The sequence below is a fragment of the Nilaparvata lugens genome, chromosome 2, assembly GCF_014356525.2.
Source record: "Nilaparvata lugens isolate BPH chromosome 2, ASM1435652v1, whole genome shotgun sequence".
Lineage (NCBI taxonomy): Eukaryota > Metazoa > Arthropoda > Insecta > Hemiptera > Delphacidae > Nilaparvata > Nilaparvata lugens.
In genome coordinates this window covers 84907862-84926422 of record NC_052505.1, presented here as the reverse complement: position 1 = coordinate 84926422, position 18561 = coordinate 84907862, and the positions used below count along the sequence as shown (strand labels likewise).

At 35.2% G+C, this 18561-nt stretch overlaps 1 protein-coding gene across 1 annotated transcript in view; it reads left to right on the top strand.

Moving 5' to 3' along the window:
• Positions 1-2398: 2398 nt before the first annotated feature.
• Positions 2399-18561, top strand: part of LOC111044562 — a 156459-nt gene continuing 140296 nt past the window's right edge. Inside the window, exon 1 of the mRNA XM_039420234.1 lies at positions 2399-2554. Coding sequence (XP_039276168.1) covers positions 2399-2554 — 156 coding nt within the window. The remainder of the gene's footprint in view (positions 2555-18561) is intronic.

Here is an 18561-nt window from a genome sequence, read left to right as displayed (position 1 = left end):
GCACTTATCACTAAGTAACAGCAAGTTCTCTGCGAGAGCCCCAGAGCAGTGCTTTGCTCTGCTCTCTTCATCTTCAACTTTTTTCGGGAGGATTGTCGTTTTTCACCATCTCTAGGCAGCATTCTAAAGCCTCCCTTCCTGCCAGCATTTGTAAGTAACAAGGTCTGCGACTTGCTAAGAGAATAGAGATAAAGAAAAGGCAAAGGAGACAGAACATCGTGAGGAAAGCTGAGAAAAGGCTTAAAGTATTATTAGACTGCGGTTTTATTCCCTTTCTCCTCCTTTTCTTCTCTGCTCTACACGGCTCTCGTCTTGAACCATCTCACATCTACGCACAAAACCCCAATTCTGCTCAAAATGTCACTCATTCTTCCCTTGAACATACAAACGCGCATTTTCGCGGATCGTTCTGGTAACGGTATATCTTCCCCACTACAACCTCACCTTAGAATTCATGAGCACGTGGTGAGTGTTTCGAAACAGTTGAAAGGTTAGAATGCGGATAAGTAACCTTGAAAACTGGAGGTAATCAAACGAATTATTATTTTTCTTGAGATTTTTGTCCTTTTCAATGAATCCTTTGTTCTTGTTTGAATATTTCCAACCCAATATCAATATTATCTCAATGGAAATTCACTACAGTTACCTCAACGCTCAAAATTCATGAACTTGCAGATCTTTGTCTTTCCTTGCAGCTTTATTGGTGAGTAATCAAATTTCATGATCTGTTATTTTTGTTCTTTTCAATGAATCCATTGTTGTTGTTTGAATAACTCCAACTCAATATCAATATTATCTCAATGGAAATTCACTACTATTACCTCAACGCCCAAAATTGATAAACTTGCAGATCTTTGCTTTTCCTTGCAATTTTGTAGGTGAGTCATCAAATTTCAGTTGTTCCTATAGTATTTTCCCCACAATTTTAACATGCCATTATACTGTGTTCATAACAGGAAATATAGAAAAATTATGCTCATATCGAAATTTTATGTTCATATCGAAATCTGTAATGCTCCTCAGCACCTAAGGAGTTGCTGCAGAAAAAACTAGCAAATTTCTTCTAAGATTTTCATATCAACTTGACCTGTTGTGTTATAAGTATTCTCATGAACCATTTTTTCCATTTAGAAACAAAGTACTTCTTGAGCTGTATTGTTGAAGTACAATTTTTCAGTGGAAATAGTAATTCATGAGGGAATATATACATAGAAATTTCTTAATGGTTGTATTCATCCACTTAATTGGTGCATTTGTATTATAGTACCGAACTTTCAATAATCATGAACAGCTATGGATTGAAATCATTCAATCCTTCCAGACCGATAGTCTGAAGAGACTGCCGAGCATATCACACTGGATTGCAACAAGCAAATATGTGATGAATGGGATGTTAGTGGAGGGAAAGCTCCTGGTTCTTGTAAAGAACACTGGTATTGGTTTGCCCAACTAACATACTACTTGGGAACACAATAAGCTCCGGTTGACGTGTGGGGTTCTATGAACCTTTGGATCCTTGAATCCATCCCTTCAAAAAACAATATACAATATACAAATTCCATACCTATCACATTCAGAATTTCATGAGTGTGTACTATACTTTGAACCGGTTTCATATATTTTTTAAAAGTTAGTTGAAAATAACAGAATCCATATGGCAGTACTTTCAAAGTTTCATGTATCATGCTATGAAATCTCCGTAAACAACATACTGATCACCGCTCGTAGCTTGGCCTCTGGAAGGAATGCAGTCGATCTAGTTTTAGGCGTGACATATGGCACTGGAGAGCCAGGTAGCGAGTACACAAACGCTGTGGTCTATTTGCCTTCGCCAATTAAAATGTACATCCCACCAAATTTGTAATTTAACCAGCGATCTATAAGTAAAATTACATCCTAATGTTTTTAGTCGTTACATAAAATAATAGAGTTTAAGATTCAAGTTCAACTTTCAACTCAGAATTCAACTTTTTCGATGAGACTTATAATAAGACGCTTAGACTTATTATAAGATGTACTAAAAAAGGGTGGATTTTATGACAATATAACGGGGATGATGGTTGAGTTACTCTCTATTGTTTTTCAATATTGTTCATCCAACATATCATTTATCCACATAAAAAGGTTGAACTTAGTGTGTCACATAATTGCTACTAACATTCCTCTTCTTCCAGTTTGGTCAAAGTGTTTCTCAAACTATCGAGATGAGAGGATAAAAGGAGTTGTGTGTTGACGGTACAGAAACATAAAGTGAGAATCAGAACAGAATTCAGACGACCTCTGAATAATGTTGATACTGAACACAATATATCCCACATTGTTCAAATCATGATAATAAATCTGAACGATGAATAACCTCTCGTGACTCTCAGAAAAGGACTAGCTCGTATTGTGTGTGATGCCTGTCCATTGTGAGGAATTGGGAATCCGTTTGAAGTGGGACTCGAGTGGCAGAGGAAAAGCTCTCCTCTTCTCACATCTATTCTCAGTGCCAGCCGTATGCAACGAGCATCGTCTGCTGAACGATCGTCTCGGTTACGGAAGTGGCTTTCTGGTGAGTTCTGTTCATTGGAGAGATGTTCCTCAAAATACAACGATTTGCCGAATTGCTCCTAATAATCCGATTTCTGCTGCTCACATGAATGAAATTGTTGTCTAATTTTACATCACGTTAACGAAAAGCGATTCCTTATTGAAGACCCCAACGTAAGTGGAATTACAAATTCTAGAGGTGATTCCTCATTGGAGATACCAATGTTAGTGGAATTATTGTTTTTGTTTCAATGTCTAGGAATATTTATTGAGTAAATTTTAATAAATGAATTCCACCAGAAGCTTCTTAAATGTAGTTCTCAAGCTATTCAGGAGCCTGTCCAATTGTCAATAAATGCATTGATTCAGAGATATCTTCAAATCAGTGAGAGATAGTCTCATTTATTCTCCAAGTCTCTATAAACAGAATTCATTCATTATCTGAGAAATTAGGGATGAAATAACGGTTACGAAAATCTTCTCTAAGCTTTGATAACTTTGATAATACCGTATTGAGAGTTTGGAAAGTTGCTATAATTCACATTGTATTTCCGTGACTGAACTTATTCTACTTCAGTAGTTGAATATGAGGATTGATTGATTGATTGATTGAGTACTTTATTTATGTAGATTACAATATAATACTGGCTTATACACTTATATACAATAGCTTACAATACAGCAAAGTTATAGATGAATTTATAATATAGACTAAGAAAATAACTATTGAACTGTATATGATATGAAAAAGCAATTTGTAATATAATAACTATAGATAAATCATCATATGTTATGCATCTACATAAATTGGCGGAGCTTTGGACATATCAATGTCCATTCTTTGGGAAGAATATTGAAATATCCTCCCCACTAACTCTCTACCAAACGTTAATTTCGTATTTAAACTAAGGATTTATTATTAATGGAAATATTGTGAAAGTTTTAATCAATATGAATATTGAAGAGAAAAAAAAACAGATAATTGATAAAGTAAAATAATTATATAGGTAGATAAGATCAAATAATTGATTAATAAAATGAAGTAGGCTGAAATGGAGGATGGAGAATAAATACATTCGGCTTTGAGGATCATCTGACATGGATACCAATCATTGTCGAATTGACTGCTTAGAATCAAGCCAATGATATGAATAATATTTCAAATATCATAAAATTTTCAAGTGACGAACTCGATTATTCCAATCATGATTTCTGTGAGACCAAATCAATTCTTTTCTTCGTCCTCTTCTCTTCTTCTTCTTCTTCTTCTTCTTCTTCTCCTCCTCCTTCTTCCCCTTCTTCTCCTTCTTCTTCTTCTTCTTCTTCTTCTTCTTCTTCTTCTTCTTCTTCTTCTTCTTCTTCTTCTTCTTCAAAACACTTGATACATCGCTAGCTAGTGCAAGAAATGGTTACGTATCTTAACGATATTGTAAAATCATATCTAAATTCATAAATCTTGATAAGTAAAGGATTAAATATGTGAAATTATGTGTGAGTCAAGGGAAATATACATTCGTTTTATATCACTTTACTGAACTTTTTCTCCTACATACTTTCAGATATGTGTGTCAACGATTTTCTGTGTCAATTCCAGTCTCGCCAGTGATTCAGACTTTCAAAGTTGTCTGCTTTCATTTTACAACGACACATAACCACTGAATATGAATATATCACTTGAACTACCCCCGCCCCACTCCACCTCATCACTCAGCTAACGAAAATGACCAACCACTCATCACTCACCCCTCCTCTACCCACTACAATGCCATCGCATTCGTGAACTAAGCGAGAGTACAGCCAGAGCTGGTTGCCATAATTTAGCTCCCGTTTTATCACAATTTTCTCTTTTTCAAACGCGATTGCTATTCCATTGCAATTTCGCATATAGGAGCAGTTGAAATAACAGTAATGCTCTGTTTTTATAAATTCACTGTAGTGGAAGAAGAGAATCAACATGGGCGTGAGATTCTAAATTTATCAGATGTACGAAATTCATGATAATGGAAAATAAAACAAAGGGGAGAATATTTTTTGTTTGTTTTAGATTTTTGAAGATTACAGGATAGGTTTTTTCACTTCAGAAAGCTCGCATATGGGGGGAATTCGTATACAAAATATTCATCGCTATTATTTGAGAGGTTGCTGAGATACTGGATTTTTTCAGAAAAAAATTACCCATAAAGATTATGGTAGAATTTTAACAAATCCATATATTCAATGTGGTTATTGAGACTCCACTGTCGTATAAAACTACTAGTGGAATCTTTCTGGAAATTAATTTATTTACAATGCAACTGAAAATAATGTAATGAAATTGGTAGATAAAATAATAAGGTAGTCCTTGTACTACTCTTCTATCAAATTTATAGCTGAAATTTATAAGTCCAAAATAAGGTTAGAATTCCACGTGTACCATTTTTATTGAATTTTAGTCCAAAATAAACATGAAAACTATAGATTTTGAATTTATATGGCTTGAATTAATAAATTGATAAGAAATATTCAACACAATTACCACATGTAAAGAATAATATTGAGTTAAGCTATTTAAGAAAATTTGGGACTGTTCAAGAAACACAAACTTGAAAACAAAGCTAAGCTGATTCAATATTAATTGATAAGATCAATTAATAATCATTAACTCTTCCTTCTAATAGTGGAAGAACCAACCAAGGAGTTTAGTGTTCAAAATTGATGATTCCTGATCATCACCTGTTTTTACACCAAAGTTGCTAACAAAATCATTAACACAAACATTATACATCAATTAATACACCATACTTGAGTTTGGCTTGTAAAATGTATCTCTATTTTTCCTTGAAAATGACATTTGATTTCTTTCATCTTTATAGATTCTACCAGATTGAACGAAACTTGACAAACGAACGTGTGTAGAAACACACATAAACACCATGTGTTTGCCAAGTTATGTTAAATCTAATAGAATTTATATCCATTCACAATGTTGTTTTAGCCGGTTAAAGTGTTGGCTACATTAAACTTTACAGAAGATGAGATAACCCAATTAGAGAGCTAACATGTTATCTAAACGGAATGTTAACTCACAAAAAGCATGACCTCCTCACGAAGTTCTTCATAGAAAGTTCCATAGCCACTTAGAATTCATAACTAGAGCTCCAGATAGTTTTTTTGTATCCTGAATCCTTTCTATGACCAAATTGCTATTAGATTACAATTTTCCCATTAATACGATAATGCAAAGGAATATAATTATACCATTTGTCGATAGCATAGGAAGTTCAAGCACGGAGACAATTCAATCTGTATAAATATTTATGGAATGAATATATTGTATTCTCAAATATGCGAAAATCCAAACAAATCTAAAATTCTCCGCAGGACTCAGAAGGAAGTTCCATTTCTGACAGATCACATATTAATTCATGGAAGCAATGAACCAATTGATTGTAGGCTACTTTCATAAGAAAAATGTATGTGAAGTTCAGTTTTGGTGGGAGATATTCAAAATTTGTGTTTATATTTATAATCAAACTATACTGAAGACAATTTTCGACAATCCAAATCAAGACTGAAATCATGATCCTGGAACCGATCGTTCAATGGTGGAGGTCAAAGTAGCAGCCAATGTAGTCTACCCAAATCAGGAATAGAAGTGCTGTGCTATTGCATGAATTTCATTTGAATTGGAATTTATCAGTTTCAAATCATGCCGCATAATATACAGACAAGCCCTAGGTATACTCCATTGTTAATACTACGAATTCTACACAGATCTCATCATTCCATCCGCAGCACCGAAATCTCTATGGAAACTATAATGTTGGAGAAAGACTTTACCTGCACGGTATCAATTTTAAATATATAACTATTCTTGTTTGATTCATATTACATAACAGTGGTGGATAAAATACTTAGCCAATCCTTTTGTTATTCTTCCATTCAAACTTAGGTGACGACACAGTATAAAATATGGTGTGATTTCTTCACTACGATAATTATCACCTTCATTCTATCAACGTCAATCATTGACATAAATTTTATATTCTTGAATTACAATCATACGATGATTTTTGTACCTGGTTTTTTCACTTACCTTGATCTAAATATTAGATCATCCAGGACAATAGAACGTTCCTACATGAAATTATGCTACTCACGTTCTGCAAAGATCCTGGAGGATTCGGACTTTTGTTTATAAACGGTTATCATCTCATCCAAGTTTCCATTTCACAACTCACTTACACACGCACTACGCAGGTGTACTTCTCAGAGGTCACACATGAGTTTCAACTGCCTAATACAACCGCGTGGTAATTGCATTTCACCGCTGTGGCCCGACCGGGCGAGATTCGCAACAGGATAAGCAACAATGCTCCACCACAAGTTGAAGCGATAAAAGTTAAGTTGGCGCGGGGGTGAGAGCAGTTGTAGAGCAGTAGGCACAATAGGCGACTACAAAGTCCAGGCGCTCGTAGAAGCTATTATCAATTATTCTCGGCTGGGATATGCTTTGAGAAGGATGTGTAGGTTTGCGTTCGCGGTTGGGGTTTACCACCACTTTCTTCTTCAACCCCTTCCTCCAACCCGGTTAGGACGATATGTTGTCGTAGCTATGCTAACAATGCGACCCGAACAATCGCAGCACATTCGCAGCAATGCCCGGCTACGACTTTGCGAACAAGCGCTATCGACTGGATAGTGGATGGGGCGCTGAACATTGTTCCTATCTTGTTGGCCGATAATTATCGCCTTAACGCCGAGGATGCGTCGGCCGCTCTGAATAAACAGCATTTCAAACAAGGGATCAAAGTACCAATTCAAGGCAAGGCTCAGTAAATATTGATAAAGGTAGACGGTGGTGAGCACTGCTAGGGCGCTGGGCTACCAGCAAAACTCGCTTCGTGCATTTCTTTCCACGTTGCAATGATCAAAGTGAGAGAAGGAGGCCTTTTATCGGTGTAGCCTGGATGTGAGTGTAGGTGAGTAGAGCAGTGCAGAATATGAAAAGTCTGAGAAGATCTACGTTTTAGTTTTGAGAGAGCAGGAAAAAATATGCGATGAAATCGAGTACAATCATGTCGTCGGTTAAAGTGTTGCTACATTAAACTTTACAGAAGATGAGATAACCCAATTAGAGAGCTAACATGTTATCTAAACGAAATGTTAACTCACAAAAAGCATGACCTCCTCACGAAGTTCTTCATAGAAAGTTCCATAGCCACTTAGAAATTCATAACTAGAGCTCCAGATAGTTTTTTTTTTTTTGTATCCTGAATCCTTTCTATGACCAAAATTGCTATTAGATTACAATTTTCCCATTAATACGATAATGCAAAGGAATATAATTATACCATTTGTCGATATGAACATAGGAAGTTCAAGCACGGAGACAATTCAATCTGTATAAATATTTATGGAATGAATATATTGTATTTTCAAATATGCGAAAATTCAAAACAAATCTAAAATTCTCCGCAGGACTCAGAAGGAAGTTCCATTTCTGACAGATCACATATTAATTCATGGAAGCAATGAACCAATTGATTGTAGGCTACTTTCATAAGAAAAATGTATGTGAAGTTCAGCTTTTGGTGGGAGATATTCAAAATTTTGTGTTCATATTTATAATCAAACTATACTGAAGACAATTTTCGACAATCAAATCAAGACTGAAATCATGATCCTGGAACCGATCGTTCAATGGTGGAGGTCAAAGTAGCAGCCAATGTAGTCTACCAAATGCAGGAATAGAAGTGCTGTGCTATTGCATGAATTTCATTTGAATTGGAATTTATCAGTTTCAAATCATGCCGCATAATATACAGACAAGCCCTAGGTATACTCCATTGTTAATACTACGAATTCTACACAGATCTTCATTCCATCATCCGCCAGCACGAAATCTCTATGGAAACTATAATGTTGGAGAAGACTTTACCTGCCGGTATCAATTTTAAAATATATAACTATTCTTGTTTGATTCATATACAAATAACATGGTGGATAAAATACTTAGCCAATCCTTTTGTTATTCTTCCATTCAAACTTAGGTGACGACACAGTATAAATATGGTGTGATTTTTCTTCACTACGATAATTATCACCTTCATTCTATCAACTTCAATCATTTGACATAATTTTATATTCTTGAATTACAATCATACGATGATTTTTGTACCTGGTTTTTTCACTTACCTTGATCTAAATATTAGATCATCCAGGACAATAGAACGTTCCTACATGAATTATGCTACTCACGTTCTGCAAAGATCCTGGAGGATTCGGACTTTTGTTTATAAACGGTTATCATCTCATCCAAGTTTCCATTTCACAACTCACTTAACACGCACTACGCAGGTGTACTTCTCAGAGGTCACACATGAGTTTCAACTGCCTAATACAAGCCGCGTGGTAATTGCATTTCACCGCTGTGGCCCGACCGGGCGAGATTCGCAACAGGATAAGCAACAATGCTCACCAACAAGTTGAAGCGATAAAAGTTAAGTTGGCGCGGGGGTGAGAGCAGTTGTAGAGCAGTAGGCACAATAGGCGACTACAAAGTCCAGGCGCTCGTAAGAAGCTATTATCAATTATTCTCGGCTGGGATATGCTTTGAGAAGGATGTGTAGGTTTGCGGTTCGCGGGTGGGGTTTACCACCACTTTCTTCTTCAACCCCTTCTCTCCAACCCGGGTTAGGACGATATGTTGTCGTAGCTATGCTAACAATGCGACCCGAACAATCGCAGCACATTCGCAGCAATGCCCGGCTACGACTTTGCGAACAAGCGCTATCGACTGGATAGTGGATGGGGCGCTGAACATTGTTCCTATCTTGTTGGCCGATAATTATCGCCTTAACGCCGAGGATGCGTCGGCCGCTCTAAATTAATTAACAGCAAAACGGACTACACCATGCCGGCCAACAAGTTAGTTGCTCGACTATCGTACCCGCGAAATATGTATAATGCGTCACCGCCATCTTTCAATTTGCGACCAAGGCACTATCCCAATTACCGTCCTTCATTTACATATCAATTTCCACTCGGTTGCATGCCTGTGCGCTGACCCAACGCTCTATCCATCGTTGAGCTAGTACTTTCCACAGCTAATTTCAATGTATTGTAGCAACTTTCTGCCATAATCGTAGCTCGAACTAAGTTGAAGTATGTTGGTACTCATATTGAACGAATCATAAGGGCGTTCTCTGATCCACCCAGGCAAGTTGTTATGTGTTTGATTGAAATTGAAGTACTGAACTTAAATTCAAAAAACTTCAATTTTTTCTTCTAGAATAAATTTATAGATCGTTTCAACTATAAATTATTAACCAAACTATCCAGTTGAAAATGTTTTTTGATGAATCAGAAAAGATCAGTTATGATTGAATTGAATAATCTACTCTATTCACACTTTAGCTGCACACTTGACAACATTGGAAGCGCCCTTGTTTACATGTTGAACAAATTCAACTCATTCTATTGAAAAATTCACTACCTTCTGTAAAAAACCCGACAAGTCAATTTTTACCCAAAATGAGATAAGTGCATTAACATGTAGAAAATACTATTCTCTACATCTGTAAATAACCAGATAAGTCAATTTCCATGTAGAAACGAAGTTATGTTGATGTGAATTACCAGATGTTTCAGAATCTGTGATATCGATCCGGGGAAAAAACAGACAAGTCAACTTGTCTGGTTTGTTACATCTTCACCATTCAATATTGAAAAGTATTGTACTGTGTAAAACCTGACAAGTCAGGTAGCTGGCTCTCAGTAAAATTAAAATAGTATGATATTATAGTATATTAAAAGTATAATAGTATTAATAGTATTAATAGTATGATATTACTATGGTAAATCATATTCAAATAATACTAGACGTTTTCTCCAATACATTTAACCTTTATCTTGAACATTTCATATTTTTGCGGGCTATTTTTGGATAAAATGGCGCTATTCACAATAGATTCATATGGCATTTGATGATATTTGACGGGCCACCAGCTATTATTGTATCAATTATTATATCAATTATTGATCTGCAGAATCACTTGTATACTCTTTCTATGTTCCATCAAATACAACTTCTTGTTGTTCCTTGATGGATGAAAATGATTATGATTTCTTATCATATTTCAGCATGTAGATCATTGTGAGACTCGATAAATCATGTAGAATCTCATCACTTTTACTTCTGTTAGCTTAATACTCATCATCTCATGTTCCAAAACAAATTTATCGAGTTTTTTGTCTAAGGATTATGTAGATAAATAAAACCATTAAGAAGCAACCTATTACTCATTCTGTCTGTGATAAAACCAAACGTATAATATATTCCCGGTAAACATAGAATAGGGGAATATTTGATTATTCGAATACGATTAAAGAATACGATTCTCTCCAACGTTAGAGCATCGATGAAAGTTGAAATGATGATATCTATAAGTTTCTCTTTCTCTGTTGTGTCTCTTCATCCTTTTCAGAGTTCTCTCTCCTCTACAGTACTAGAGCTCTTTTTGAAGTAGATCTCTTCACAGTTAGAGCTCTTTCCAAAATAGTTCCACATTGTACTTGCACAACATTTGAATGGATTTTGCATAATATGCAAAAATATTATATTTTAATGAATAGGCCTATACAACAAGTTAAAAGAATATAATATTATATATTGAATGAATGTAATTGGATCAATGAGTAGATATCAATATGAACTTCCAGAAATAGGTTTGAAAGTGTGATGTGGAAATTGTGAATTTCACTTCCTCTCTCGAACGAGTTTGAAGTCATGATTATGTGTGTGAGTGACTAAACAGCTCTGAGTGGAACTTAACCCTACTGGGTCGGATAATAAAAAGCCATCGAGCAAGTGTGATCCGTTCGCTGAGAGGCTGCACGGCTGCACTGCCGGAGACTTTTCGATCAAGTCATCTGTTCCAATTGAATTTGGAGCCGTTCTTTCCCCCAAAAGACCGTTCTCGAAACCAATTCGTCCCGCAGAGTTTATGCCAAATAGATTTCGGGGCCCTAATTATTGCCCAGCCGCTTCCACTCCACACAGGCCACAAATCTTTCCTGCTCCAAAAGCGAAATCGAACCTCTCTTAAAAACGACCGACCTCGCTGTCTGCAGAGACCCCCCCCCCCCGACAACACACCCCTCCAGCTGGACACGCCATCACAGATCAAGTGCCGTCACTAACCGGCCGCCTCATTCCATCCCTCACCAACTTACAAAACCAGAAAAACTTCCCACACACTGACTTCCAGTCCTTACAAGAGCTCTCACTTCTTTTCAATTGAATGCGATCATTCGCTGGTTCCAATACGATTCCATGTTCCTACATCACTGCTTCCAGGATGGAATGATAAACGAGATTATCAAATCAATTTTTAAGTGATTTATGACTTGTTAATATGAATCTCACTTATTACTTTGTCAATAATCTACACATGAGCCAATATGTATGTATGATTTTCTTTAGTTACATGAGCCAATATGTCTGTATGTGAGTGATATGTATGAAGCGAATCTATTTTATTCAGATTGAAGGAGTATATTTCTAATTACAAATTTATGTCTTAATCAATAGAGAAGGCTATTATCCTTTTGTGGATGAATATCTGATTGCATACATCATGATCAAATTGACTTGTATTGAATGTTTCCGATCAAAGAGCCCTATTCAGAATCGAATCCTTTTCTTCAGCCACATAATTGAAGATTGATAAGATTCTTCAAGAGATTCCTTTGAAGATATATCAGTGAAAAATTTCACTTCCAGAAAAATTAATAAATATAAAAATACATTTGATTATAGATCTCCTTGAAATTCTTACAATAATTATTCTCAAAACCTAATTCATCATTATAAATGACCAGAAGGCTGGAAAAAACAAGACAAAATCATTGTGATAATGTGTGCAGACTATATAATCCCTACTGCTCTCATAATCACTTCGCCCTCCTAGGTTTTTAATAAAGGCAGCTAATCAATCAATCAATCTCTCTACTCTTTGGTAGAGAGTCAGTGGGAAGGATGTTTTAAATATTATTCTTTCTGAAGAATGGACATTGATATGTCCAAAGCTCCGCCAATTATGTAGATGCATAACAATATAATTATCCATAGTTATTACAAATTGTTTTTTTTTCTCATAATCTCTCTACTCTTTGGTAGACAGTCAGTGGGAAGGATGTTTTAAATTTTATTCTTTCTGAAGAATGGACATTGATATGTCCAAAGCTCCGCCAATTTATGTAGATACATAGCAATATAATTATCTATAGTTATTACAAATTGTTTTTTTTTCATATCATATACAGTTCAATAATTATTTTCTTAGTCTATATTATGTAAATTCATCTATAATTTTGCTATATTGTAAGCTATTGTATATAAGTGTATAAGCCAGTATATATTGTAATCTACATGAAGTACTCAATCAATCAACTACTTGGGCCATCAATGTATGAACTGAAGTTTTATAGTTTCTCATAGTGTAAGATTTATAGTAGAATGAAAATCAATGGAATGAAAAATACGAACAGATAACAGTAACATTGGATACAATAATTAGAATCCACTATTTACTTTGTGTTGAGAAAATACCTTCTCAGCGATCAAAGATAAATAGCATTGGTTGCAAAATTTCTTAATAGTCGTGGAAAGTCGAAATACTGCAGTATAAAAACTCTTTCATCAAATAAACTTTAGGAATTTCTCAGATCTCTCTGTAACTTTATCTTATTTTCCTTACCTCCTTCACAGGGAACAATGACATTCCAAATCCAATTAAATCAGTTTAATCTAACACATGTCTCCAAGCATTTCACACTTTCCTGAACAAGATAAAAGTTTCAGCTCAATCCGATCTCATTAATCGAAAGAGTTCTTGCGGGAACGAGTGCACTCCATGAAAAAGGATAAGAGATTCACATCCGTTTGCAGAGGCCATGCTTCTTCCGCCATGTCTGCTTTACATAGACCTACATTTCGTACCGGTGCCATACATTCTCACCAATCTTTCGTTCACTTCCTCCTACACCCTTACCGTTTGCACCTCTCACTCGCACCTACACCTTCACCCTTTGCACCACTCCCTCGTACCTACACACCACCCTCAGCACCTCTCACTCGCACTTCTGACGCACTTACTAATTCAAACCATTCCATCCACTTCAAGTGCCTGCCTACTTCTCATTCCGAGACATCTTTCGCACTCTTACGCAGCAGTAATGAGGATCGCACGCTATTCATCTCAGTAGGAACGATTTGGTTGCAACTACTACGATCAGATTTAATGAATATGGTATTTAATTTGCTCCCTCAATATTTCTAAAACTCTAGCACCGTTTAGTTGATTGGAAGTTAGTAATATTCGATATTTTAAGAGGTAACACGTCTCTTTGGATCATGGAGAGGGAGATTAGAACGAAGATTATATCAGATTATTTGATGAATATGCCATTCAATTTGCTCTCTTAATATTTCCAAAACTCTAGCACCGTTAAGTTGATTGGAAGTGGTATTGGTATTTTGCGAGAACACGTCTCATTGGATTACGGAGAAAGAGATTGAAACCAAGATTATTTATTCATTCATTTATTTATTCCATTGGCATTACAGATCATAATTATAATAAATATAATATGATTGGGAGAAGAAAACAGGCATAGCCCAAAACTGTCTTCTCCCAAATTTTTACAAATAAAAGTTTCAAAAAGAATAAGGTTAAGATTTCACTTTCACTTCAAAAAGTCCAATTTCCACTTCAAAACTAATGAATAATGATTAGATTAGATTATTATTTGATAAATATGGTTTTTAATTTGCTGCCTTAAAATTTTCAAAACTTAAGCACCGTTTGGTTGATTGGATGTTAGTAATATTTGATATTTTAAGAGGGAACACGTCTCTTTGGATTATGGAGAGGGAGATTAGAACAAAGATTATATCAGATTATCTGATGAATATGGCATTTAAATTGCTCCCTTAATATTTCTAAAACTCTATCACCGTTTAGTTGATTGAAAGTTAGTAATATTTGATATATTAAGAGGGAACAGGTCTCTTTGGGTTATGGAGAGGGAGATTATAACAAAGATTTGATCAGATTATGCGATGAATATGGCATTTGAATTGCTCCCTCAATATTTCTAAAACTCTAGCACCGTTCAGTTGATTGGATGTTAGTAATATTGGATATTTTGAGAAGGAACACGTCTCTTTGGATTATGGAGAGGGAGATTGAAACCAAGATTAGATTAGACTATTTGATGAATATGGCATTTGAATTGCTCCCTCAAAATTTCCAAAACTCAAGCACCGTTTGGTTGATTGGGAGTGATATTGGATATTTTACAAAGGGAAACTGCCCATTTCTCCGAATTGAGCATTGATTGTGAGATTGAAGATGTTTGGGTAATGAATTACTGGATCATGATTGAACGGCATGGAAATTTATTTCAGATAAGTTTTATTTGATACTCCGTTTCCTTATTGACTTCATTTACCTTATTCTCTTCCTAGTTATTCGATTAGAAGTTTGATTGATATGCCAATTAATGATTCAAAAGATGTATGATGGAATTCCATCTGGTAATGAATTACCGAATCATGATTGATCGGCAGAAAAATTTATCGCAGATAAGCTTTTATGAATAAATCAATTCCTTATTGACTTCATTCACCTTATTCCCTTCCTAGTTATTCAATAAGAAGTTTGATTGATAATATGCCAATCAATTATTCAAAAGATGTATGATGGAATTCCATCTGGTAATGAATTACCGAATCATGATTGATCGGCATGAAAATTTATCGCAGATAAGCTTTTATGAATAAATCAATTCCTTATTGACTTCATTCACCCAATTTCCTTTCAAGTTATTCAAAAAGAAGTTTGATTAATATGTAAATCAATGATTCGAAAGGAGTAGGAAGGCGTTTTATCACCCTAAATCTGATTGAATTCGTTCACTCAATATCAAATGCTATTACATTGGAATTTTTCAAGGTTCAGATTTTTTATTCGTTCCTTACCTTATGATATCATTCAAAGTTGTGCTGTCGACGCTCAGTAATAAGTCATCGAGAGACTCATGAACTACCTGTGAACATTGAAGAAGAAGTCATTATTTTAGAGAATCAAAAGTTATCAACAAATCATCTCTCACAAGTTTCTGTGTGCATGCTCAAGATATCGGTTTCCTAGTCACTTCTGTACACCATACATTATCAGATTCTTCTCTCTTAATATTCAATTTGACAAAATTTCAGAGTTCCGAGAACAGCATCGTAGTTGATTCACTCTTAATTTTCTGAGAATAATTTGAGACCCACTTGATTGTTATCTAAATTTCGGTTTGGATAGAATATTTTCCTATTCATGGTATGGAACAGGCTGAATTGAAAATGATAAGTAGAATGAGAAGTCATAGAAATATTTTTCCATAAATATACTTATATTATGCATATGAGAAATCATATTAGTTTGTATGAATTGATAATGAATATATGGCTACTATAAACGACTATGGCTAGTTACACATATAAAGATTTTTGGACGATCGATTTTTTACAGTCTAAATGAATTCCATCAGATTGAACGGAACTTGGCAAACACATGAAGTGTGCAGATACACATTATGTGTCTGCCAAGTTATGTTCATTCTAATAAAATTTGAAAGGATGAAAAAATATCAGACGTCAAAAATCGATGTGTGTGTAACTGGCTTATTTAAAAATTGATAATCCATTTTATTAATTCAGTCAGCTTTATCAGATCGTATTCTTTCAGTGAATTAGCTAATTCTTTGCAATTAGTTGTGAAGAATACTATCATACAGAAACAATAGCGTAAGTAGATATCCCATGGTATTGGGCGTTTATGTCGCAACTTTTACTGTTATCTCAAGCCGATTGTTGTCGATTACTGTTGATTTTTAATGTTTTGGCGGGGTGAGAGTGTATGAACGGTACAATATGAGAGACTACCAGCGTCACACAGCATCACGGGAAAGAACTACGTTGACTTTGGGCTTGAGATAACAGTAAAAGTTGCGACATAAACGCCCTATACCATGGGATATCTACTCACGCTATTGTTTCTCTATGATACTATAAACATGAATTCAATATATTTCTCTTCGATGATCATTTTTCGGTCACTAATTATAAAATACGTGAGTATATAAATATATCTTTGCCTGCAATCAAGAGTTTATTCAGAGGAAAAATGATTCAATTAGGAATCGGATTAGTTTAATATATTTATTTCTGGTGATCATGTTTTTGCCAATAATTTTTAACGATATGAGTATATAAATATGTTTTTCCTGCAAACAAGAGTTGATTCAGAGGAAAAATGATTCAATTAGGAATCGGATCGAATCACAGGTCATAAAGTCAACTGAAATATCAAGCCAGAAGGTTTGCTGGTGGTACTGAACCAAGAGAAACGAAAATAGGGTGACAAGGGACTCCCTGGTTGTATGTCAGGGTCGCCTGTATGTACTCCCATGCAACTGTGATATAACTAACACAAGCAATATATGTTTGCTCTTGTATTCGCTGCAGTTGAAAAGTACAAAGTTTACTTAGTTGTCGTTTGCTCAGTTGGCGGCACTGTTATAGTCGGCCAAGTGTAAAGGCTTGTTGCTTGTGACTTTTCTCCATGGAGGTGCGTCACCGTATAAACATAAATTTTCACACTGGAGTGAGCCGTTCTCAAATTAAGGAGCAGTTCGCAGGCGGGGCAACACCTCCATTTTGTAGTTCACATGAGCGCGCCTCTATGTGCTGCGAACCTGTCACTGCAATATTTTAATGACAACGACCGTTTAGGAAGTTGAATTTAAAAATATAGTTCTGGCACACAAGCTAGCAAATTCCTCTCGTTTATCACAATTTAACACTCAATTAAACACAGAAAATATTTTCTATGGTGTTTGCAGGTGAAGAAAACTGTAAATCCTCCAACAATAATACTAATTGTGGAACAAATATTGTTGTAGTCGGGAAAACAATTATTGGATTTCGATATTGGAAGCTTGCTATCATTTCACAGCAACGATTGAAAAAGGTGCTTCATTTTGAAAGCTATCAAGTGAAAGCTCATCGAGTGAATAACAGTTATTGGATAGTCGTCATAAGCTGGATTTCTACACAACAGTGACAGTGAAAAGCGGAAATATAATTCCCATAAGCTGTAATGGGTTTATTCATACTCGCTCGGCCAAGCTGAATGGAAATGGTCCAATTAGAACTCATTGAGATTATATTTCCACTGTTCACTGTCACTAGAATGTGGAAATCCACTTCTGACGATTATCAGAAAACTGTTTTCCACACAATAAGGTGATCAATCAATTAATAAATTCAATGAAACTCATCAATATCACGGCAATATCATGAATGAAACTCATCAATAAACTAATCAAGTGTCTATGATTCTACGGTCTTCGAAAGACATTCTATTACGTGTTTTCTTAATCAAGTTAGACATTGTGTTTTTTATCAGAGCTCTTCAATTCAACAAGGACGATATTATTATTTAAAATTTATTGATCATCCCAAGGTCTGTCAGAATTGGTTTTTCCTCTTAAACGCAGAATTAAGCAGTCATTCAATTTATATATTTGAATTGAATTGAACCTATCATCATGTTTGTCACGACATAAAATTGATACTACTTTATCAATATCCTCGAGGCAAGTTATTATATTTCTCTTTTCTGTATAGGGCTACTTTTATAGAAATAGAAAGAGAACAAAAATCTCAGTGATCACTTGAAAATGGCATCAATGTCCGAAACATGTTGTGATTAAATAATTCATAAAGGGTACTGAGATTTTTATTCTCTTTCTATTCAAGCTATTATAGTATGCAATACAAGTAAACCATGAGAAGCTGTTTAGCACTTAGTAGGCTGATATTATAGAGTGTTTGGTCTGAATGGATCATTAAAATTGAATCGAAATGCAGTTCAAATGTTTATGTTAGTGATATTCCCATCAATTCATCGTGAGCATCTCGTCCACATT